Below are 27,233 nucleotides of genomic sequence, written 5' to 3' on the forward strand. Positions count from 1 at the left end.
ATTAAAAAGCTTTGCATTTTGAAAAATCCTTGGAAACCTGCAAAACTTGCCCAGTGGAGGCTGTTTTATTAGATTAGAAGAATCCACCTCCATATTGATGGCTATTGTTTTTGAGCTCCTATAGGCTTTATGAATAGGTGTCCCAATGCTTTTGTCCATATAGTGTATATCCTATGCCTTCCATCTCTGGTTATCACTGTACTTTCCTCCTCACAGCTTAATTCACGGCTCAAAAACATTTTTTAGTAAACACAAGCTGCAACCCAAAGAAATCTATAGGGAGGAATGAAGAATAAGAGTGCATTGATAGATACACAGAGACATACTGCAACAACTACAGCCTACAGTAATGAAACCTACTGTCCAAAGAACTTGTTGAGATAGAAAACTTAATCTTAGTTGCAGCAGCATTTTGTTATCACTTTGCTCCTTCTTCCCCCTCTCCCTATATTTCTAAAGGCTTCATCCTGTTTTAACTGAAAGGGAATCTTTCACCAGGTTCTACCCCACTAAACTACTACTCCGATCAGGTAAAGAATGAAATGTCTGTTCTAAATTCCTTCCTTATATTTTTAAATCTCCTTTCAAAGTCAAGAAAATATGACTCCTATCTCATTTGCTCATGCGATGGGTTTTAGTGGTTGCATGAAGAGGGTCACTTTAGCACCTCCATCTTTGGTCCTACAGCACCTAGAAACAGGTTTTTGTGTCATATTAAAGATAAGAATCAAATTTTTCAATACTCCAAGAATATCGAATATCTAGTCTTGCTGCTCCACCCGTTAGTGAAAACTGGACTTTGCTATTCAGATTGCTGGGGGTCTTGTTCTTGTGATTGGTGGGGGTCCCTGCAGTCGGAGGCTTTCTTGCACCCTAGAGGTAAATCTCAAACAAATGTTTGTAAGTAAGGCCAACTTTGTAAGTAAAGGCCCTGAGAAGTGGCTTGTTGTTGCCTCCACCCGATGCCAGGGCTGGTGTTTCATATTACTGGTATCTAACAACTGGAAGCCTTAAAAATGGTTTAGGAAAATTATATGAGAATATGACATTGATGCCAACTGTAAGGCAATGATAACCGTTTCATACAAAATGGACACGATAAACAGCTATGCACGGGACAAACATAATTTACTCTAAAATAATGCCCACATTCACAGTTCTACTCAGGCCTCCCAACAGCTGTCTATTTCTTGAGCACATTCGCCCAGCTGTTACATTGAGGAGGGGAGAAGATCCTTTCGAGACATTCGTTCTCCATGATTTAACAATCTAAAGGTGCAGCTCATGCAGTGCATTTTTTTTTATTAGGGTGGAACTGATCAATAATACGTCAATGAGTCTCCTAAGCACATAAGGGCCAGTTGTATGCCCCCAGAACTCACCAGTGCTTGGCATGTGTTTGGCACGGGTCTGCGTTAGAAGCTCCACTGGTTGGTCCCGACCAGATATTCCATCTGCAGAAAAAGGGAGAGGGCTTAAGATCTGCAGCTCCAAGTCATGTCCATCCTGAGCATACAAAAGAAAAGCAACAAACACATCAAGGAAAAAAAATTACAGCATAAAAACAAATCCAACATGATGTCCGTTCTTAACCGGATTAAGAATAAACCTTGCCTGCAATTTGGGGGTTTCGATCATTGAAGAGTGTGTAAGGCCATAGGAGATGGACATCACCAGAAACAGAGGAGAGTGCAGTCTGGCAAAGAAAGGGTAAAAAAAAAAAAAAAAAAAATTCAGGGGAGCACGAAAAGTCTCCAGTCTACGGATTCAGTATGTGGATTTGATGCCGTCTCTGTGGAACACCTGCCTCATCCAAAAAATTCATGTTAAGAGAAAAGGTGTGTGGTTTTGCATTTAGAGAGGAGGACCTGTGATGTACAAGACCCTTCTAGGAGGAAAGGGGGGGAGAAGCAGAAAAGGCTATTCATTCTGGGGCAGTTTGATGACAATACGGTGCAGCTGCCGACTGGAATAAAAACCCAGGAGGCGGAGGCTATAAATAGCTCAGAAAGAGACGGCGCAGGGAGCCGACAGATTAAAATGCAGAAGCACGCAGAGCAAGGAGAGCGCGCAGTTCCCAGGACTTCACAGGCAGCTCTTTACAGAAGAAAAGAAATCCAGTGTAAAGGGAAGAAGCGAAATAAAGCCCCAGGAGGAGGAGGAGGTAGAAATGGAGAGGACTGTGGGAAAAACCTGCTTCATTCAGAGCTTGTCTGGTCAGCACATGCGCTTTATTCTGGGCATCTACAAGTTAATGTTATGGGTGTCCAAGCAAAATGCTTTCAACTCCATCCAAGGAGCACTACCCTATCGTTGTTTCCATGCCGCTCTAAATATACATGTCTGGAGAAGACAAGCTACGAGAGGCTGCAATGCAACAGACGACCCTGTCTAACGCATAAGAGTCAAATACAAAGAGTCTCCATTGAAAAAGCTCCGAGCCCGGGAGCCCTACCTAAGCCCTCATTCACACATGCAGGTTCTGTCTTTGCGCTATATGACGATTCAGTGGATAGCACATGGATTATTTCATTTGTATGGGTACATACACCGGGCCCCATGCATGAGCCACTGCCGGAGCCTCAAAACTCACAGTAGGTCCTGATGAGAGGTGATTTGCCTAATTTTACGATTTACATTTGTTACTTGTTAACACGAGTGTTAACAAAACGCATGCATTAACATTGCATTTTGTAAAAGCAAAATGTTAACAGTAATGTAATTCGGCATATCTCCTCCCCTCAGCTGTTGTAATGCAATTTCAAAACGCAATTAAATTGCACCCCAAATGCCACGATTGAATGCGGCCTCAATGTTGAGCGGAATTGGTATGTATGGGCCATAAGATAGAGTCAACTATACAAAATCAGATCCTGGAAGAGATGCCCCATTCATTTCATGCCATTGACCGGTCCATAAACAGGGGGTCGATTTCACTAGTCACATGTAGTTTGTAGTCAATGATGGCAATGTGGGCACAGCTAAAACATATGGACATCATAATATGCATTCTATGGGCTGGTGGTTTATTTTAAAGAAGACTTTGACAACCCCATATATGTCCTGATGTACACATTGAAAAGGAAGGTCATAAAAGTGATCACAGTGATCTTTTCTTTTTACAAGGTCTCGGACTTCAGTGGAGGGTGCAGCATTGGATAGTGATAAATAGCATATTGTCCATTTTCATATTAATTGACACTTTCGGCAATTCTTGTTTTCAAGAATGAGAAGGAAAGGTTTATGAAACACATGAACTATAGTGGAGGACTGACACATTGGCAAAGGAAAAAAATAAATGATCTAAAGCTTCAGTCAATACACACAAAGATCTAAAAGCAGGGAAGATATTCATAATGTGAAGGTCCAGTGTGGATTATTTTTGATACGCTTTTATGGTCAATTGAAAATCATATTCAAAACCACAAAGAAAAAACAAAAACAAAAACACAATGAATCCATCAGCATGTATTTATGGGTAACCCGGAACCTCCTGTCTCCTGAAGCACGAGGGTCTTTGCAGCGGATCTGGCGTTTGCTTTGTGGAGGCAGAATAATCTCTGCATCTCTGTGGCGGAGGCTTCTCCACGCCGCTGCTCAGCCAGAGCTATTTATAGAGATCCCCACAGACTGGACATCACGTGCGCCCTCCTGATGGTATTTTAATAAGCCTCGCATCAAAATACAACCTGCTTTGTAATGCACAAAAAGCCTTTTCATATATAGGGCACAGCTGGCACGTGAAATAAGCGTGAGCGAGGAGAACACTACCTCATATACACGGGAAAGAGCCCCAATCCAAAAATACATCTGCAGCTTTTCTAGTTTTATCCGCCTATACTGTGTGTATAAATCTCCTGTGGACGCGCATTAGGAATTTCCTTATGGCACACATGGGGCAGGAGGGAGGCAGCTCAGCGCTTGCTTGAGGATATAAGACAATGAAGAGCAAATGATGCAATGGAAGGCTAAGAGGCAGCATCCACCTGCTCACCTAGTGCACGTAATAGAGGGGATAAATCATCCAGCCGATCCCATAATTACCAAATCTCTACTTCTGCCCCCGTGGAAGACCCTTTGACTACCCAAAGCATGTGCAAAGTAAGATTATACTAGGCCCGTAGGGGGGAAGGGGGTGGGGGTGGACACAACAAAAAACATAGGGTGCAGTCACAAGTTGCTTTGAACATCACCAACTGTCTCTGAAAAACTGAACGTGTTATTGAACCTAAACGCCAAGTATAACTGCACCCTGAGGGTGGTGGCACACGTTAGCATTTTGAACCCGTTTTTAAGCAGTCCGTTAAAAAAAAAACCACATGCATTTTTGGGAAGACATCAGTTTTTTGACAGGTTTCCAATTATCTTAATTAAGATAATTGGGGAAAAGTGTCAAAAACGGATGCGTTTAACGGACTGCTTAAAAACGGGTTAAAAAAAAAAATCCACAAGGGCCACCATTAGAAACACAGCTCATGAGTCCAGTGTATTCGGGAGGAATGCACCTAGATTACGGCAATACAATCACAATGTCAGGCTCTGATGGACCAACACTATTCATTCATTTGATCGAATGAGAGATTATCAAGGAAAAAACCCTGCATTTTATACACTGTCTAGAGATGCACTTTATTGGAAAGGTAATGATTAAGTGAGCTCATTAACGTGTAATCTGATGCATATATCTGAATAAATCCACAGTAAAAAGGCCACTGTAAAGGTGTTATCCATGGAAACACACAGAAAGAAATTAAAACTTCTAAAAGGAAGAATTTTTTTTTTTACAGGCTTTGCTATAAAAGAGTAAAAGAAAGGAGGAAAGGGTGACAAGGCAATGAATGCCCTCCACCCAAGAATAGGCGTCTCAATGAATTCTGATTAATCAGAGCATTCACTACCCATTTAGGAGGTTTCAATGAATCCATCCGCTAAATATCTGACAGAAAAAGAGAAAGAAATCCACCATGTTCATTACTCGCTATTCACGGCTTTTATTTAAGAGAAGTAAAATGCTGTAATTGAGCAGCTGTGAGGATTATTCAAAGTACCGGGACCAGAATCCTGCAGCAGATTCCACGTCTGGAGACAAGAGACGACAAGGCGATGGCGAGAGACGGCTAAACAGTCACCTGTGCACGCAGGACGCTCCGCACCGCAACAGTCTTGTGTCATGTGACTAGACCCTGTGCACATATCTTCAGCGTTAAAATTTGATAGCAATGTGAATAGTCCTGCAAAAGACCTCGTTCACAGTTTTTCAGATGCATTCAAAACTCAAAAAAAACACAATGGTGGGAGGTTTAAAAAAAAAAAAAAAAAAAAAGTGCACCAGGGTGGACAATTATCATAAGTCTAGTTCTTGTAAGGTATAAATGTGCATATTTAAATGCTTCACAACAGTTAAAGGAAACCTACTAAAGGAAACCTAGGTGCATAGAGCGAATGTAAGGTTGGGGCTAATCCTTTAGTCCCCACAATCTTTTAGAAAGTTTAATGGCCTTGATATGCAAATTTTCTAGAGAAGCTACTGGGGCATGGAGTAGCGGGAGCTGAGGCTACACAGTGCGGCTACTCCCCGCCCCAGTAGCCTCTTTGGTCCTTCTACCAGTTATCTTCAGCGCTACAAGGAGCTGTGCGCATTCGTCCGTGAAGCCGGAGTTCTGTGCCGCGTAGCCTCAGCTCCGGCTGAATTTGCATATCAGGGCCATTAAATGTTCTAAAAAATTGTGGGGACTAAAGCATTAGCCCTAAAAAGGGCTATCCTTACATTCGCTAGATGCCCCTACCACCGGATCTACCTTAATAGGTAGATCCGTTGTGATAGGTTTCCTTTAAAGGGAACCCGTCACCACTATTTTCACAAATACATGTAGTGACAGGTTCCTATAGAGCTCTAGTAACTATCTGACACCCTGTTTGTAGCTAAAAATGATTCCCTTGAGATTCCCATATATTCAACTTTATTGAACCTAAACGCCAAGTATAACTGCACCCTGAGGGTGGTGGCACACGTTAGCATTTTGAACCCGTTTTTAAGCAGTCCGTAAAAAAAACCTCATGCATTTTTGGAAACATCAGTTTTTTGACAGGTTTCCAATTATCTTAATGAGTTACCTGGTAACTAAGCAGGGCTACAGCGAGTCCAGGTGGGAGTGGTCTCCTCGGGCTGAGTCCAGCAGCTCCTCTCCATCCCTATCTCTGCATGCTGCTATAATGTCATGTGAGCAGGGTGACATCATCACAGGTCCTATAGCTTTTGTAGCATTAGGAACTGTACGCTAAGCATATATGTCATGAAATCACAGCATATTTTATCACATGAAATCCCAGCAGCCGGCATGGAGAGGATTAGAAGTCCATGGAGGCTGCTGTGATGGTTTTATGTGGTCAGATATGTACATGGGGTATAGTTTACTAATATTAAGTAGCTGAAGGACCTTTCATGATGTCATCCTGGTCATATGACATTAGGCCACACCCCCTCGGCTCGCTCCAAAGCTGCATAGATACCAGGCAAGATTATAACTGTGATTATATGGGGATTTGAGGTAAACTATTTTTAGCTACAAGCAGGGTGTCCGATAGTTATTAGAGCTCTGTAGGAACCTGCCACTACCTGTATTTGTGAAAAACATGGTGACGAGTTCCCTTTAAGAGGAGCTTTGCCCAATTACATTGCCCTCAACACTGCGTTTACAAAACGTGCTAATGTATGTGTTTTGTGTTTTGTTGACAGCAATGTAATTGGGCAAATCTCCTCTTCTCAGCTGATGCATTTAAAAAAGCATGCGTTAACGCAACTTGTGAACGCACCCATGCTGAGCCATATGTCCGCAGAGATGGACATTGAGTCATTTGTAGATCATTTGTTTAACAAAAGGCTGTCCCAACCTCTTGCAGGGTCTCATGATTGTGTTACCAAGCAACTGATTTAAAAAACAAGACAGAAAAGAGGCGACCCCCGTATTTCTCACATTTCACCTCAGACTTTTATGGGTGCGTTTACATCTGCCGTTTGCATTGCATATACAAGCCCACATTTATTAAAAAAAACAAAAACAGTGCAGTCTGTACTAGGTGCAGTTTGCCTGTGTAGTGCACAGGGGGCGCCAGATTCATGAATTGTGGTGCACGTTCTTCATGAATCTGGCACCCCCTGCACTGCTCCACCAAATTTTTTTTTTTTTTTTTGGGTGCTTGTTCTACGTTTGCATTTTGATTCAATCGCCGTGGGCTGCTCCAGGGCGTTTTGATTCAGCTACAAAACTGTAGGACAGCACAGTGCACGAGCTGACTAATTCATTGGAATAACGCTCCTTGAAGAATAGATGATTCGCGATAAAACTCATGAAATTCAGAACTAAACCTCATGTAAGTGGACAGGGCTGGATGAAATTGCTGAAGCAGTCGATACAACACCTGAGCTCCAGTGAGATCATCTAACACGCATGCACTGCTGGGGTGAGGCTCAAGGCCAAGTCCAATAACCAGCGCTGTATAAAGTGATGAAATACAACAACCTGTGGAACATCAAGCTCTTATCACATTACTGCAAAACAGGAAACACTGATGAATTCTCTCTAACTAGAGCGAACCTACACAGAACAAAGCCACAGAGTCCAGAGGAGTAAAATATGTCTAATGCTTTATTGGTGGGAAGCGGTATACCCGTTATATTAAGGGACATCTAACATCAGATTTACTGATGGTAGATTTACTGATGGTAGATGTCCCAGACTTACTTGCTCGTCTATCAGGGGATAATCTCTACTTTTATGAAGTCCTGGGATATTGACATTGTTCTAAAAAAAGACTTTATAAAAATATTCAAATGATCTGGAGGTGCTCAGGGCTACGTCACCCGAGCACCTCTTGGCTCCGCCTTCTAATATATGCACGCCCCCTCTGTGTGTCATGGCACGTGGAATCGACCATATATTGTGATATCAGGAAAACACAGTGCTCATCCCTGATCACGAGGGCTGTGTTCACACGTGACATTTTTAAATTGCCTTTTTAAACACAATACAACAGCTGAGGAGATATGCAGTTAACATTTGCGTTTACAAAAACGCAATGTTAACAAAGCATTCATGTGTTAAGAAAACACAAACTTTAACGTGATGTTAACACTTGTGTAATTAGACATATATATCAGCTGTAGTATTGTGTTTCAAAACAATGTAAACGCCACACATACCAACACTGCTCAGCAACCTTGAGGATGCGTCAGGACGCACACGTATTGCTACAAGTGTAATCGGATGTGAAAATGTCTACACAGCGGCTTAGGACTAGGACCATTTTGAACCAGTTTTTAGTCATGCATTCTCAGACCGTTTAAAAAAACGTATGTGTTAAAGGACTGAAAACAGACTAAAAATGGGTTCAAAACACCACGCGTGCCACCAACCTCACACTTAAAGCAATGAGGAAAAAAAAAAAAATTGCTTGCAGAGCAGCCAAACGCATTGTAACATTTAAAAGTGCATGCGTTCTGATGCACGAGTCCTAATGCATGTGTTTCGACGCATCCAAAAATGCAGCATTTCTAGAATGAAATGTAAAAATCTGCAGGGTCTATAATGAGGAAGGGAATGATACTTCTCCTTCCTGCTGGATCTACATTGGGCTTAGAAAAATGCATCTCTGTCCTCAGCAAAGAGTCCCATAAGACAAACTGCTAATATAGTCGCATTGAGTAAGGGAATATTTTTTAGCACAAGGATATTTCACCGACCTGCTGTGCCATGTGTGTTGGTGTGTTGTATACCGTTATCCAAAGACAAGTCATGCACCATATCACTGGGCAACAAACACAAACAAGGTCGCCTGCCAAATACATACACCCCTAACCAGCAAAGTGACATCATAAAAAGAAATATAGGTGTTCCACTAGACACCATGATGAATTGCTGCGAGACCATAAGGGCAATGATGAATTGGTCTTCTAGAATCTAGATCAATAGGTGATACCTTGGATCCACAAACATTTGCAGTGGTAAATGCAATGGAAAAAGATGAATGAAGTGCAAAAGGAGAAATCTTGGACAACAGAGAACACAAGGGCTGTAGGATTGATTATTGGAAGGAAAAGTATTGGAATATAAATCCACAGTGGACAAATTGGCTGAATATGACATTTTGCGATACTGTAAAGCAACAGTGTAAAATCCAGCATATGTGCACATGGCTTTGACAATGTACTCCGGGTCGGCTACTGGTTGCAGTAGGCCCCTGGGTGACAGAGCCTCAGTGGGCCCCTTTGCAGTGAACCAACGTGGCAGCAAAATATTCCCTAGTTTATCATCCCAAACAGCTCCCTCATGATCATTTTATATAAAGCTCCGCTTACACCCTATGGACTCATTAGATACAGCCCCCTTCACCCCAATGGATTCCTTATGTACAGCCTTACAGCAGCTCTGGGGGACCCATATGCAGAGTGCTGGCCCCGGCCCTGAATATACTATATGTGCCATAGGCCGACTGCCAACAAGTGTCTGTAGGCAAGTGGCCCATATAGGAAGCACCTAGACATGGACAGATCGGGTGGATTTCTCACAGTTGCTGTAAAATACTTTAACATTTCAGATTCAGAGCATTTGTCCACTGTAGGGGTTTTTTTTATTTGGTCTTCAAGTCTGGAACCACCTATACAGTACAAAAAGCCGCTCTCTGTACATTGAAGACGACCCCCTAGTTACAGATGGACCTCTCTGCTCACTGGGACCTCTTGTGAGGGTCTCTGGATGCAACGATCAGCAGTAGTGTGTCTGTAATGAAGCTCTATTGATAATCCTTGCTTCAAAAACAAAATTTTGAAAATCCAATTGACATTTTTTTTACAATTACAATTATAAAATATAAAAGTTCGACTTGCATACAAATTAAACTTAAGTACAAACCTAAAAAGAACCCATCGTGTATGTAACCCGGGGACTGTCTGTAAATGCGCAAGGGCGAGTCCCCCCCCCCCCCCCAAGTAACGATCTAGAATCTAAGATATGGTTTTACGTCTACACTTTGTACACAAAGAACAAGCAGGGAACAATGGTGTATTTGAGCTCAACAGACTGTAAAATTGTCCTCATGTGGAGAGGAATATAACAGTACTTAAAGGGAACTTGTCACCTAGTTTAGAGTCCCTAACCTGGCCACATTAGTGCCACTCATCCCTCTGTTTTTGCATTCAGAAACATAAATGGAATAGCTCCAGATACAAATGGATTATGGAGCGGGGGGCTTCCACAACTAATTTTGTGCCTATAGCACTAGAACTTGCTGTATGTGTTAAATGACTCGAGGTCAATAATAATTCCTTTATCTATATAGCGCAAATTATGCAGCACTACACAGAGCTTGCCAAATTGGTCCCTGCCCCCAATGGGGCTCAAAATCTAATCAAACTACCAGTATGTTTTGGAGTGTGGGAGGAAACCGGAAGACCCAGGAGGAAACCAACACACACAGATAGAACATACAAACTCTTTGCAGATATTGACCCTGGGACTTGATCCCAGGTCCCCACGGCTGCAAGGCTGTAATGCTGAACACTAAGCCACCGTGCAGCGCTGTGCCTCAATGACATAACCAGAGACTTTGTCCCTTTTATCACAAGAGCATCAGCTTCAAATGTCGAAACCAACCTATAATCATGGTGCACACAGGTTTAATTGTCGTGAAGAGCCTCCAATGGACTTCTATGGTGCGAAAAGTCTGACATGCAGGCCTAAGGATTAGTGCACATGTTGGGCTTTTGCAGCTTCTTTGTTCTGCAGTGAACTACTGTATCATTGATTTCAGTGGGAGGGGGATTTTGCCAAATCTAATATGTACACTGTGCCCAAGATAGACCCCATACGCCAAGATAAGTCACCCATACGGACCAGTTGTTAAGATGCTTAGAGACGGCAACTAGTATTAGTCTATTTCATGAGCATGTTGCATCTGCCTTGGGTTTGCATACATGTTACTACTATATAGCTCCCCCATAAAGTTATGACACATTACACAATGACTGTAACAGTGCAGTACAGCACAAATAAAAAGAGTGAAGAAGAACAGACTACCACAAGACTGAGCAGTGCAAGGGACGACAACTCTCTGATGTGTCTACACAACCGCAGTCATATGCAGGGAAGGCGATTTCACGAGGACTCGGAGGAATAACCATTCTGCGTCATCCTCCTCCCTTGACATTGTGCTGATCAGATACCCAGAGAATGAGATTTCAGTACGTTAGGCTATTAAATATAAACATTAAAAATTCTATTTACTTAATTGTATCTAGTTGTCTCTAACTCGCACCCACAGCGCCTGTGAGCCCGCTCCAGGAACCGGTTGTGTTCTATTTAATGGATTAAGAATAAAAAAAAAAGGTCAATTTTTGGTGTTGTATAGTAGTAAGTGCCAAGTTCACACACAGAGGAATTTGGCACAGATTGAGACCAAGAAAAAAAATCTGTACATCAAATTCCCTCTACTATTGATTTAGCAAAGAGAAAGGCCATTTTCTATATTATGTACACAATATGTGCCGCTTTCAGCAAAAATAAGTCTGCCTCGAATTCTGTCGTCAGAATTGACCCTAATGAAGACCCACACACCTCATGGGGTGAGGATCTCCGCCCAAAAGCCAGGCTTCTGAGCTTCTCTAAAAAGGTCTACAATAATATCTATAGATTCAACCCCCTAATGACATGTAACGTGCTATTAACGTGCAGAGTTGTCAAGGATGTATAAACTGAGCCTTCTCCATACACAGTCGATGACTGCTGTCATTTCAATTTATAGAAACCTTTTGGAGAAATTGGCAAACTATTGGACAGGCAGATTGTAGGAAAAGAACTCGTATCAGAAGGAGACTAGTATGGGTATTCCTGATATTTGGGGAACAGCTTAGCACCAGATTCTATATTAAGATGAAATTATATTTTACACGGGAGGGGGGGGGCAAATATTATTGATGATAGACAAGTAAGGGGAGCCAACAGGTCATGGTTAAACAGAAATATGGACCATTACAAGGTCCATCTTAAAACAGTCAGCCGAGAGAGAAACTGCTGGATGTCAAAAATAGAACAAGAGAAGCAGAGAGGTTGTAAGTGAACATGCTCCTGTTTGCTTTTCCTCAGCATCCATTTAGTCATTAACTTCAGGCTGTGGGATGTGTGCTTTGCTGCGTGGGTGGGAAGAGAGTAGAAGGAGAAAATACGCTATCACACATTAACTCTATGCTTTAGATTCATTTTGGGGCTTATTGAGTTACATTGCGCCGGGTTTTAATCCGTCTGTTTAGACTGAATTCTTGAGAAATCTGACAAGGAAGAAAATTGGAAGAGACAAGACAGCAGACAACATGCATAGATGTACACATAAGGATAGATAATGAAGTATTTTGGCAAACAAACCCCAAGATCTTCTAATATGGTCATCTGTAAAAGGCAATAATAATCTGCCCAGTTAACCAGTTATGAGAACAGCAGAACCAAACGGTTCTAAGACTTGTGCTAAAGCCTTAAATACGAGCATAGAAAATGTGACATTTCCCATACTTGTATTATTTTTTATCCAAGACCTGATCTACCTGTAAATACACAAGCTTCAACACGCCGAGACAACGTTAATTTACTGCAATGTGTTAACAATCTCAGTTCTGTAAAGACAAAATGCACAAAATTCAAAGTATCTTATGAACTTGACACTGTTGCTCATCCGACAATTCTAATGCATATTTGATTTGCACTCAAATTAGCGCTTGTATCATCACTGCGCTGCAAATGTATAGCAGGATGCATGAATGGAAGTCGTTACAGGGATCGCTGTGGCCAATGTAAGAAATTATACAACACTGGCGATAATAACTAGATGGAAGTTTGATCATCTAATGTAGAACATGGCTAAAAAGTGTTCAGTAGATTTAAAGGGAACCTGTCACCACATATGCACATGTAAAGCCAGTTACAGGTTCCTATAGAGCTCTATTAAGTGACTGACCCCCTTCTTTTAGCTAAAAATTGTTTCCCTTACATCCACATAAATCACCTTTTATCTTAAATTACCTGGTATCAAAGAGCGTGTGTCCTGCTCAACCAGCACCTCCCATCTACTCCTCCTCATGTCAAATGGCTCTTCTCAGCAAGCCATGTGACCAGGCTGCTGTGTTTTCATGTGATCACATACATGGGGTACAGTTTGCTATTGTTAGAAGGCTAAAGGACCTGTGATGAGGTCACACTGATCACATGTCAGGAATGTAACAAGGTACCATGTAAAAAATGCACACAATATTTCCCATATGTAAATAGATGCTTTATATGTATGTAGTTGAATATTAGCAGACGGTCCCCTAGTACGAGGCAGAGCAAAGATATGAAGAGATACAGAGCTGTCAGTCACAATAATGGGGCGTTCTTCACTGCCTGCCTGAGAGAGAGTCAGAAAAGCTAGTCAGAAAAACATCTGTTATTAAGGTACAGGCATTGCTAGGGTGATCAAAATCTGGTGACAGGTCCTCTTTAATTCTATTACACAAGAAAAATGACACACATAAAAAAGTATGGCTGTACAAAATGAATTAAAATAAAAATCATGGCACACAGTCAAATGGATTCCTCAAATTTGTATGATATTTTACAATTAAAATCATGAAGACCTTCTCTTTTCTGGGAGTTCAGCCATGCCCCCCCCCCCCCCCCATCCCAACAAATTATTTGTCTAAGAAAAAAAAAATTGTACAACTTTCTGTATCAATTCCTCAGGGTTTCCTAGATCTCTGCTTGCAGTCATTCTATAGAAAGCTTCTATGTTTACCTCCTGTAAATGGAAATCTGTCCCTGGTCATGTGATGTGGTGCACGGCTCGTTAGATCACCCAGCTCTGATCAGGCCGTGTTCACAGCTCGTTAGGTTTGCGATTTGAGACTCGATCTAAAGGCTCCGACAATGATCACTTCTTAAACCACAATCAAAACACACTGGGTGAATGCGACCTAATCAGAGCTGTGCATCTGTGTGACATCACATGACCATGGGCAGATTTCTATCCACTGGAAGTAAACGATAACGCTAGCTATAGAAAGACAGCAAGCAGAGATCTAGAAAACTTAGGAATTTATTCAGAAAGTATATTGGAAACTTGTATAACTTTTCATCAGAGAAATAATTATTTGCAGAAATAGGAAAACCCCTTTAAGGTTCATTTCACACTACCGTTCCTTACCTCCGTTAAAGTAAGGAATGGAGGTTTAACTTATCAATAAAAAATCCCATTAACATTCATGTAAATTTCTGAGGCACCCAAAACATGTGAACGCACACACAAAAAAAAAACTCAACTAGATCTTCTAAAACACATTACATGATGGGTAATAGGATGACACAACAAATATCACTAGAGACTATAAATCACCTGTAATCACACATACATAATGCTGAACACTGCAGCGGGTGCAAGTGAAAGACAATGCAGGGGCAGAACGGGGTCACATTTTCTTTTTTGGGTGAAACATTCTTCATTGTACACAATATTAACTAAAGAGAACCTTGTCATCTAATGATTTGGGGTTATGTGTGGGAGGTGAGGGGGTTGTTAGTTTTGTAACACAACGTAAGGCATGCGACGACGAAGGGAAGAAGAAAAAGGAAGTAGTTACATGCCAATGATCCATATCTCCCCCCAGACCCTGTGCCTGACTGAGCCGAGCAGACGAGAAGACAGGAAAGGTTATGCTTTGCTGTGAAAACCGCACACATTTCCTCCCAACTATTTATCTGAGACCACCAGAAAATTCCACAAGTGATGTGTTTGAAAAGTGCACATTGAGCCACTTAATGGGGGGCCCTGCATTCCAGGCCAGACACGGTTCCTCTTACATGTGGGCATGAGTGACGTGGGTTTAGATAGCCTCAGAATTCAGGGTTTTCATAGAAACACATGGGCACTGAGCTGAAAGAAAAGCTGCAATAGTGTGATCCACAATAATTAGAGTTTCACTATCCAATATCCTTACAATGCACTTTGAGTCATTAGAAGATTTTGTGTTGTTTTGTTCCACAGTAAAAGCAAAGTCAGGATCTCTACACACCACATGGGTTACACATCTGTGAGAATCTCCATATATTAAGCCAGACTAAAAATTATGCTATATAGTGTCCATTAACCAGAAAGATTAACAGTTTACATTATTTTTCTTTTTGCATAGGTGACAAACAAATCTAGTTAAAAATTAAAATGGTGGACACTAAGCAGAAATTTTACAGTTTCAAGATATGCATAGGTTTTGGCCTGAAAAGATTGATAACAGATCTAATGCTGCCCTATTTTATAGGAGCTTTGTGGAAAGTGTCAGACCGGCCCACCAGGGAATCAGAGGATCCTCAGGTAGGCCCCAGTTCTAACAATACTGGATACCAGAGGAGAAGCAGAAGACAACTCCTATTGGGAATACTAGGGTTTATATTCAAGGTGGTTAACGGAGGGCGAGTCCTATAAAATTTTTTTATCTGGTAGGCCAAGGAACCCCAGACTGCAAACATCTTGCACCCTATGATTCAGCTAAAAAAAAAAAAAATCAAAAATCAAATACTCCTCTCTTCTCTGAATATTAGCTCAGCCTAGCACCTATATCAGTGGTGGCGAACCTATGGCACGCGTGCCAGACAGGGCACGCAGAGCCCTCTCTGCTGGCACGCATGCCATCATCCTCCACCGTGTGCAGAGGCCCGCAGGTCCACAGTTTAGAAGAGCAGCATCTGCCCCTTGCGCTCAGATACAGAGCAGGCAGGTCACACTGCACGGGGTAGATGCAGTTCTTCTAAACTGAGGACCTGCGGGCCCCTCAGATGCAGCCCACAGCCGGGTGCAGGATGTCTGTGCTCCTGTCAGAGGAGCGCTGCTCTATAAGAAGATCCCAGTGCAGCGCTGGGAGCAGGAAGCAGCATGGAGAGCTTGTACCTCCCCCTCCTACTAGGAGACGTGAAGTGGAGTCGGGACAGAGAGAGATGGGGAGGGGGATGCTGTGACCCGGAACATCCAGAGGCTGCTGTGTGCCTTCCTCATAGATAACTGTAAGTGTTACAGTGTCTAACATTTGTTTATACAGTTCACATACATATATACCTGTGCTATGCATATATGTGTGCACTGTATATGTCTGTGTTATGCATGCTATGCATATATGTGTGCACTGTATATGTCTGTGTTATGCATGCTATGCATATATGTGTGCACTGTATATGTCTGTGTTATGCATGCTATGCATATATGTGTGCACTGTATATGTCTGTGTTATGCATACTGCATGTATGTGTGTACTGTATATGTCTGTGTTATGCATACTGTATATATGTGTGCACTGTATATGTCTGTGTTATGCATACTGTATATATGTGTGCACTGTATATGTCTGTGTTATGCATACTGTATATATGTGTGCACTGTATATGTCTGTGTTGTGCATACTGTATATATGTGTGCACTGTATATGTCTGTGTTGTGCATACTGTATATGTGTGTACTGTATATGTCTGTGTTATACAGTACACACATATATACAGTATGCACAACACAGACATATACAGTACACACATATATACAGTATGCACATGTCTGTGTTATGCATACTGTATATATGTGTGCACTGTATATGTCTGTGTTATGCATATTGTATATATGTGTGCACTGTATATGTCTGTGTTATGCATATTGTATATATGTGTGCACTGTATATGTCTGTATTTGGCCCTTACGTAGGTTATATTGCTCTAAATTACCATGTTGGCACTTTGTGGTAGATAAGTGGGTTTTGGCTTGCAGTTTGGGCACTCGATCGCTAAAAGGTTCGCCATCACTGACCTATAATATTATTAAGAGCTGCAGTAACCTGGTCTGACCACTACACAGATAACCAAGCTATTTGCTTCATGTTCAATCCCCTGATGAGAAAAGCTGATCCATGGGGGTGCAAGGAGCCCAAACAATCTGATATTGAGGGCCTATCCTGAGGACAGGTCCTCAATATTTTAAGCTGGTAGATTTAATCTTAAGGGCGATACTGCAAACAGTCATGTTCCTAATAAATAAAGTCCATACACACAGCAGTGTAGTACATGCAATGTTACATAGCTATTAATGAAGCCACTGAAGCCTGCAGACACACCATATTAGCATACATTAGTATTATAAATGCTCCCCATAGCTATCTAAATGCATGAGATAATGGTAATCATAGGTGCCCCATATTCTTGCCGCCCACATCACACGTGCGTTGTGGCTACATTCGTCACGGCAGACTTTTTTGTAAAGTGTTTAATCAGAGGTGACTATAACACAATTAAAAATTAGACAAAATTTATGAGCTGTGAGAGCGCCAAAACAACTGAAACACTACCTGTAACTCAGGCTGAATTATTAGCATAAGTTTTTAAAAGTAGGATTTTTTTCGCTTTTAATTTTCACCTTTATAAAAGGTATAATAGTGCATGTAAAATTTTGTGCTTTTTTTGTTGTTTTAAAGGGAAAAAAACCCATCAAGTGATAAATTGGCTGCACCAATAGTCGTCACCCATTACTACAACTATTGAATATTTTACACAGTGCTATCCATTACCTCATTATTAGGGTGACATAAGCCTTCACTGTCCATCAAACAGTTAGTCGGGACAAACTCTCTCATGGTCAGTGGGCCTTAGTAGGACTAAGTCACTAAGTCACATGCAGGATTTACTGAACTGAATATAGAACTGCTGAACTGAGCTCATACGTAAAGTCCAGCTCAGAAATTCTAGCTTCTGTCTAGTAAATCCCGCACGGGTTGGAGGTGGGTTTGTCAGACCGAACTCGTAGGACGTACTCACTTGGTCAATTATCCACCTGTTCACAATGGAGGCAGTAGGAGTAAGCGTCGGAGATTGCAACTTTCTTCCCTTAAAAACAAAAGGAATGGAAAATACAACATGGCCAATCCTCCTCGTTTACGTTTAGAAGTGGCTTATCAAAACCCTATGGTGGAGGGCAAAAAAAAAAAAAAAAAACAGATGCCAAATGCATGGGAAATTTATATATCTATCCATCCCTATAAATGATTAACATTTTTTGTAGCTGTCTGATAGAAGAAGTAATTTTTGTTTTGTGGCCACAATTGCTGAGATTTTCCTTCAAAAGGTCCCTACATGGCACCATAATTGTTTTGGCAGGCACTGTGGACTCCCTACTAAGGATGGCTCCTCTCATTACATCTAGTTCCACAGAAAAGTTTTTACAAAGTGTAAATATAACAGGAAACACTTGATTATGGTAGATTGTATAGTATTTTTTTAATTAGAGGCTGTGCAACAACAGTAACGTACCTTACTATGCACAGTTTGGGTACCCAATCTTGAAATGGCCAAAAACTACGGTACATTTCACATGACTGTACTGCGACACTGAAAAGCTAGATAAAACATAAAACCAGATTCAAAAAGTGAAAAGTAGTACGGTAATTACCCTTTTACCAAAAAGGCCACCCATTCACTAGGACAGCTCAGAAGTATAACACAGAGTTCCTTTGTCTCTCTGCTTTTGTAGACTATGAAGGCCATGGGCGATCACACGGATGACTTTATGACATCTATACTGTAACTACTGTAATGTATTTGTAATGTATAAAGCTGCTGCAATGTAGGCAACAGTAAAATCTGCAAATGTTGTGGCTTAACACTGTTGTAAAGATACAAACGCACTTCAGTTCACAGATCGCAACAAAAACAAAGTGCAAATACAATTTTTTAAATTGGCTTAAAAGTATGGACAGTAAGATATCATCTATTTAAATGGGGGGGGGGGATTACAGGATAAAAGACTTGTTGTCAGGTCACAACAGGTTATCCTCTGTCCAAAGAATATGAGATAACTAGCTGATTGGTTGGGGTTCCAGAGGTGGGACACGAGAATGGAGGTCTGTTGAATCCCAATCCGAAAAAGGATCCGGTTGCGCAGGTGTCTTGCTGCTCCATTATCTCTATGGCGCTGATGGAGATAGTGGAACGCAGCATTTGTCTATTGATATCAGTGTCATAGACATAAAAGAGGTAATTAAAAAAAAAGCAATATAGAAATAAACTCAAATTAACAACTTGCCCTTAGAATAGACTATCAATAACAATTCAGTGAGTGGTCAATTGTCACCTCATTGGAGGGCGCTGTACTCTCCTCAGTATATGGATGTGATGTGATGTGATGTGATGTGATGTGGATGCAACACATCTCAGTCCAATTAACTTACCATTGCAAAATGTATGATGCTATGATAGCTGGAACTTGCCATGATTGATATAACCAACAAAACCAAACCAAAAATTATTGCAAAGTAGAAAAGAAAAAAAAATTCATTTAAAAATGTCACCATTCCATAGCAGCTAAATGGGATGATCAGAGTAGGAGTCATTAACAAAATTGATACCAATATCAAAGATACTATTAGTAGAAGCTCCATGGAGTGTTGTGACATTATCTCAGCCGTCTTAGGCTTTTTGTCGAGAATCTGATTAGAGCTTCCGGACTGTCAAATCTGTGTCTAGTACATTACTGAGGAACTTCAGGTTCTGCCTCAGTGATTTACACACAAACCACAGACACGCTGTTGTATGACCTGAGGAAACACTGTGGTTTCTCTCTAGTAGACACTGTGGTTGTGAAAAAGCCCAAGTGTAACACAGATCCCAAGAGATCACCAATGACTGCTCACTCACACTCACTGAAGTGCCACACAGCCTGTGCCATGATGTTATTACTCCTCATCCACCATTATAGGGGGTACACTAAAGACCACCACTCAATATAGCAGGGAAAATGTGGGCATAGATTAGAAGAAACTTTTCATTTAGATTTCAGAATTGCCACTACCAACAGCCTAACATTTGTCACAAACACCCTCAAGAATTTACTTTATTGCCCACTGGATATAAATAATTATAGTCTTAAGGGGGGGTTCATCATCCAACTGGAAATGTATGTTTCAGTCAATACTTGGGTTTCCCCAAGAAAACAATTCTGAAGAATTGCCTAAATCTATATGCTTTGTCATTACACCAAGACATAATTCCTCCAAGTGTGTCCAACCCTCACAAAGCAAGGAGAACAGTAACACCCACTTGTTTTGGGAGGAGATGGATTCCAAAAATAAGATACTTGAGAAGTCAGATTTTGTTGGAAATATGAGAATTTACTAAAACAGACATACCAGTAGAGATGACAGTAATCTGGCAATACATTAGAGATTCCAGACTGCTAAATGACATCATTAATTCATAGTTCGTTTGTTAAACAAAACAAAGATCGATCCTTGATGAAAGATCTTTCATTTATGACTTTTTGACTGCAGCACATGACAACATCCAAAAGTGACAACTGGGTGATTGTCATCTCCCTTGGCCACATATGTATACACTCGTTTTATCACAAAAAGGTTGGTGATTGACAAATTGTCTATGGCCAGCCAGCAGATTCAAACACCAAGACAGGACTGCCTTATAAAATGGCAGACGATCGCAGTTAAGTCATTGCAAAAGGAAAAAAAAATATACAGAAGAGACAAAAAAATGCAATAATATAATGTAATGTTATAATTTAAACTGAAACGCCAAGAGGAGAAATTTTTTCTCTATTCTGTCTATTTGGGACCAACCACAGCCAAAAATATTCATCAGCTCTCCAGCATCTGGTCCAGGCAGAGACAAAATAGAAGATTGTGGTTTGGAAATGCAACACCGAACTGAGATTAAGTTCCCCTGACTACATTCGATTCCGAATGGGTATGGAAATTTCCTTAAAAAACATGTTGAGATTCACACACTCACACACACACACACACACACACACACACACACACACACACACCTAAAAGAAGAGCAGATCCCGGCAGAGTGGGCACACACCAGCATGTAACTGTGCTTGGTTCAATATCTTTATTATTGACAAAGTGTTCAATCTGAATGTGTCATATACACATGTAATGCCATCAGGTTTAGTGAGCCAATCAAAAAATACATGAACCAGAGTTAAGCATGGGAAATACATGGATTACTTAAAAAGGTTTTCACAACAAGAGTGGAATATTTTCCACATGTACAATAAAATTCCCTTTGAGCATCAATATCAATGACACAACATTCATTCCTACACTTCCGGAACATCCTAACAAAGTATTCATTCATTCATCCTTTACAATGATGATGTACAATAGCTTGGATGAGTCCATCTCGAAAAGTTAGGAAAAAAATCATTAGATCACAGGTTAAAAATAGCCCCTTATGTAGCTGCACGTGAATAACACAACACTGCATAAACCAGCAGAAGACGATCTGGCCTTCCATGTGCAGCATGGTGAGGAGATGGCGGAGGTGGGACCATAACAATTAATCACCACACAAAGAAGAGAAGCTCGTTCTGGATCCAACACATCAAACCTACTAAAACATTTATGCCCCACCATTAGCAGGAGAGTAAGGAGCGAAGAGAGAGCGCTGCAAAGCTAATATTTCTGTCGATAGAAAAACGATAGGACCTGCCATCCCCACCCTGAGCTTCCAGGAACTGCTCTCACCCCAGCACAATAAACATACCTCACAGTAAAACTGGTTCCCTGAACGTCTACAATAGAGAAAAATATTTTTAGTTTTGACCAGAAATACATTTCTAGTAAGATGCATCCACTTCCTAGAGAAGTAGAGATCTACTTCTGTTACTTGAGGCTTGGATTGAGTAAAGGGTGGAAGGTGATGGGTAACATCTTCATATGATTGTAGGACGCTTTGCAATAACATTAGTTAAAATATGGAACGACAGTAGAAGATGCAAAGATTACAAATTTCTTAAACACAACAAATCATAAAATTTTGTATAGAGCTAAACCACAGTACAGAACACACAAAATAGGTTTATAAAAGAGGCAAATGGAACAAATTCTGTATCGGAGGATTTCTGCACAGAAGTCCAAATCGCAACATGATTATCAGACTAAAAATATAAAAAGCGTAACATAAAAACACAAAGCTACGTAGTGGCTGCCAAGGCAGGGTATGGAGGAAGCCATACTGAAAGTTGCAGCTTAGTTTGACAATTCGTGGATGACAGAGAAAGATGATCTCTTACAGAGCACAACATAAACAGCGTAGAGCAAAGTAAAGATGACTTACAGACTGTTGCCAGTCACTAGAGAAGAAGTCCTCTTATAGAGCAAGCAGCCAGATAAGATGTCAGACAAGAGCGCGCTCAGAAGATGTAATATAATGGGTAAAATCAATCCGTGCAAGTGTAGGGCTGCCTCTGGTCTCCTGCTGAGCTGTGGAGGAGAACTGTGTGTGTATGTATGTGTTGCACAACGCAGAGCGGCTTGATTTGCTGGCGGAGCTCTGGGGGTTGGACACATTTGTATACAGGACACTAAAGGCAACTAAAGCAGCATCAACAGCTGGAGGAGCGAGAACAGAAGACTGGAGGATGCCTTAAAGCATGGGCTGTGTTATGGACCCGCTCGCCCCTGCAAGTAAGGAACAGGTTAACTAGATAATGAGACTGTTCCTACGGGGGATCAATAAATGGATGTCAAAATAACGTGAAACGTAGAAATACTAACAGCACAGAGCAGATGAGCTCATGAAACGTTAATGCCCCCATTAGATCATCCAGGAGGAGGCAGATGACATCTCCTGACAGCGGCCAGCAGGGAAGTGGTTAAGTCGGTGGATAAAATAAGCTGTATGAGCAGAGGCTCAGTCAATACGGAGCAGATGTGAGTATGTCCAGGAAGCCTTCCTCATACAGCCCGCAGTGCTGAAGATTAACAGCTGCTTGCTGCATTTCCCTCCAATTCACCAGCAGCTGCTCTTCTGACAGCCCCATTTTTAGAAATGAGGAGGTGGATGCTGGTAACAACTGCTATCTAATCCTGCTCTGTGCAGATCAATTACCTGCAAACAGTCCCTGCATTGTCTGGAGCGCTCGCTCTATAAATAACTCGCCAAACAGTCCAAGATCAAAGCTGGCAGGTATGCTGCACACCTATGCTGGCAGCGGAGCCCTCCATGCCACATAATCCCGACTGGATATATGCCACGTGTGGCCGCATACCACATGGAGAAGCTAACAAGCCGCCTCCTTTCTGGGGATAGACACGTTAAAATGTAAGTTTAGTAGATAAAAACAAAAAAATTATAGCAGTTTTTTTCTTTTCTTCAAATGCAGGGAACAGGGTATGATGGCAAACCTCCTAGCAACTCATGGAAAAAAAGGGGCTTTTTACGGATGGATGGCAAGCTGCATCTAATATCTGCATTGGATAAACCACCGACATTAACAGCAGCAGCAAACAAATGACAACTTCCAATGTTCGTTATACTTCAATCTTGTTTTCTGGGGTCTCAAACAGAGCAGTGGTCCATTGTTTGCGCTGTGAGGTGCGCCCAGGCGCCAATGACAGTAGAAAAGAAGTCCCAAGTTGCAAACATGGAGCCTTGCTCTGAGTTGTGTGTCACAGGTAGTTACCCAGGATCAAGTATATATCAGCCGATAGTAATGAATTTGTCCATGTGCATTGTGTTCATACACACCGTCATGGTTTCCATGGGGGAGATTGACCACTGCTTCTACTCTAGTTTTCTGATACGCCGTTGTATAATAAATCTCTACCCATGGCGTGTAGAGCCAATGGACAGTGTGAATTGTCGACATCGGCATGAGTGGACATCACATGTCAATGAGAAAAACAATAGACCATGGGGAAAGCACATGCTCAGATGCACAAAGGCTTAGGAATCACATATTTCATTAGAACTAAACACAGATTGGGAATAAGCCTCATGAGAAGGATTTATTATGCCTGATCCACCAGTTTTCTCCCCCATCCCAACAGGTTTGAGCATTTTTTACCTCCACAATCACAGGACGAGGGGAGCAGGCAGGGGTGTAAATGCTATGTTACTGAATTTACTATAGTCTCAGCAGATTATAGTAGAAGGGTGGATTGCGTTCACATCTACTAAGGCTGGAGTAGATCAGGGGACAGCAGGGGGAATATTAAGACTAGCCAGTCTTAATAAATCCCCCACCATGTATGCTGTCGGAAATGTAAAATATATACGATCGGAAGAAACTTCTCCCCCACTGGGACTGAAGTGAGTTTCTAAGGCGTTTGTCTTGAGTTTAGAAACACAAGGCAAACGCCAAGCCAAGTGTGAATGTAGCCTTAGGACCAGTTTTTAATGTATATGGATGCAATGCAATTGTACATGACCAGCTGATAAAATTTTGGCCTGCAAAATAGATGCTATGCTGAGTGTTTGCACATCAATCTACAGTCTTTATTGTAAGTTTTCCCTGTTAAAGTGTTTCCATCCCATTGTGTTGTGCACGTTCAGCCTTATGCTTGGTAAATGAGTGGCTGTAATACTTAGTAGTAATAAGACAGAGGCAGCGCCGGTGCTCGGGACCGCACCCTTACCAAAGCAATCAATACTGCACAGGACAGAATGAATTCAGAGCCCCCCCCTACTGTATCATCTATGCCATATCCTGTAATAACCAGTACAAGTCTAACCACAGGAATCAATGTCAGGGGGGCACGAGTCGCATCACCTCGTGTATTGGAAAGCTTCCTGAAATCATTGATCCTACAAAGCTAATTACCATAAGGAGTTAATAGGGTGCAGTGAACATCAAAAGCTCTTAGCAATCTCCAACTATTTAAACCATCATGTCGAGTAAAATAAAGCGTATTATTGGTTTTCTATCTTTTCCGTGTGGAGTGGCTGCTAAATCAGCTAAATGATCTAGAATTTCTTACCGCTTCTAGTACCTAGTAACAAGGACAGAAAGGAAAAAAAAAACATTTCACCATGTGTGAAATGCCAGGTCCTTATGAACGCTAATAAGCAGTTATAGAGAAAGCAATATGGTTGGATACATATAGGATATATTTTAGGGTGCGGTAACGTGTAGCCCTAGCCCCGGCCTGTCCACATATGCATTTCCAGAGAAACAAAGGTGATCGGTAACCAGCACCCGCTGTCTTGCATTTAAACAATACAAGACACTGGGTGCAGGTTACCGCTCACATGCGTTCCACTGGAAACCCCTGGGTGCTGTAAAAACCCCACGTGTGACCTCACCCTTGCTGATGCAACCATTTTGCCATTGTCTATGTCACAATACCATGAAATGTGGTAAAGCCATGCTTTTTACTGTGAAGCACCCATGTACATTACTGTTTGTAACAGAACCAAGTGTGTCGGGCTGCTGAAAGCTCAGAGAAGGTCCTATTTCTGCCCAAGTTTTGCGGCTCTAATTTGATCGTAGAAAGGGAAAAACTAATGGCATCCGTATTTGATCACTAGGAAACGCAATCACGTGACCTTTCAAGGGGCTGGGATAAGCTAGTGATATTATTTGACAGAACAGAAGACATACAGATGTCACATGGACAGTTTTGTGGGCATAGAGCATGGATGCTGATGACTCGCCGATCACAAAAACAGGACATGGATGCATTGTTTGGAGGCCAAAATAAGCTCATGTTCAAGCACACAAGGTCTCAGTTCTTAAAGGGGTGGTCTCAAGTATGTTATCTCCAATGGATATATGTATTGTGAAGCAGACTCATTAGTGATCACGGGATCCCAGTTATTGTGTGGGGGAGCACTTTCTCATTTGTTGTTTGGTCCCAGCATATGAACTCCCACAAAATTGTATAGGGTCTATGCATTTTGGTTGCGTTTTCATACGTATTACAATAACTGAGGAGAGGTGATTTGCCCAATTACATTACTGTTTAGATTTGTTAAAACATTAGCATCACATTTACATTTTACGTTTTGTAAACACAAATGTTAACAATGATGTAATTAGGCAAAACACCTCTCCCTCAGCTGTTGTAACGAGTTTCAAAACACAATGAATCGCAAACAAAAACGCAACGTGAGAACGCACCCCAAGGTAAGCTCAGCCATCAGATGTGTCCGAATTAAATGTGAAAGCTCGGTAAACATAGGCATACAATGCAAAAATGAATGCAGATTTCAAGTTGCTATTGACAAGCTTTTCACACAAGTAGAAATTTATCAGAAGCAGGCCCTATGTATTTTAATGGAAACTTTGGGCAATTACATGCAGAAGAGTTGGATTTTACCATTGAACACTTAATGAGAAAAAAAATGGCCACATTCTGTGCAACAACTGTATGTTAAAGTTTGGGAAAAGGGACATTTTTAGTACCCCCCCCCCCCCCCCCCCCATCAACTCTGGAGCAGCTGGCTGCCGCCTTCATGACATTGTGAAATTGTAATTGGATAATCTCAATGGCAGCTTCGTCGGGACACATAGTCCCACGCTGACAGTCAAAAGCTACATAAGAATGTAGAGTGCATCCCTAGCAGACACACAAGTAATCCTAGTCACAGACAGTATAGGACTTTCGGTAAAGTGGATTTCCTACACACATTTCGTTAGTGTCAGTGTCCTCTGGAGAGTCCTAAAATCCTTCCTCCAACTTTGTGTTATCAATGTAATACTACTCCTGCCACACAGTTTTGTACAAGATTCTCCTCAGTTATTTCTGCCAGAACAAGATGCGGTATATATATTACAACAACAAAAGTTTACGTTTCTTAAAACCGAATTCCTTCTTTGGACAGTTATTTCACTAAACTGTTTGGCACCAGTTTACTCTCCCTACAGCCATGTAGGTGCAGGTCATCTCCGATAACAAATGTCGGGCATGTTCAAATCCAAGTTTAAATGTAATCCTCATAATTCAGGATCCATAAGGAGGAATGTAAAACGTGCCAGCACATTCAAACAGGTGACCAGGTACCTGTACCTTTTCCTGCAGGTACATCAGATCAAGGGGACCTTTTCCTGCAGGTCCTCTAATGAGGTCTACCTTATCATGTGTCAGCAGTGTCCAACCACAGGCCTTTATGTTGGGGAAACAGGTCACATACTCCATTAACGCATGAACTCACACAGATCTGATATTAAAAATGAAAGGAAAGATCTCCCAGTGGCTGCACATTTCTCCAGAGAGGACAACACTACGGAAGATTTGCAGATTACTGTTTTAATGGGACATTTTAAGACCCAGAAGGAAAGGAAAGAATGGGAGTATAAATTAATGAGGAGATTCAGCACCTTACAAAGTGGTCTTAACATTCATGCCAGCTTCATGACCTCCTACCTCTGACCTGGAGGCCACAAGC

The 27,233-nt window shown here is 41.5% G+C and overlaps 1 protein-coding gene across 3 annotated transcripts in view; it reads right to left on the bottom strand.

Annotated features, from left to right (window-relative positions):
- Positions 1–27,233, bottom strand: part of HDAC4 (histone deacetylase 4) — a 138,624-nt gene that overhangs the window by 37,338 nt on the left and 74,053 nt on the right. For 2 of the 3 annotated variants that reach the window (XM_072121502.1, XM_072121503.1), the window contains one exon: positions 1,383–1,454. In XM_072121502.1, the coding sequence (XP_071977603.1) occupies positions 1,383–1,454 (72 nt within the window). Of the gene's footprint in view, positions 1–1,382; positions 1,455–22,178; positions 22,337–27,233 lie in introns of those variants that run through there. The other variant, XM_072121504.1, reaches the window with a different exon arrangement.

Source organism: Engystomops pustulosus, chromosome 8 (genome assembly GCF_040894005.1).
Source record: "Engystomops pustulosus chromosome 8, aEngPut4.maternal, whole genome shotgun sequence".
In the NCBI taxonomy this organism is placed as follows: Eukaryota; Metazoa; Chordata; class Amphibia; order Anura; family Leptodactylidae; genus Engystomops; species Engystomops pustulosus.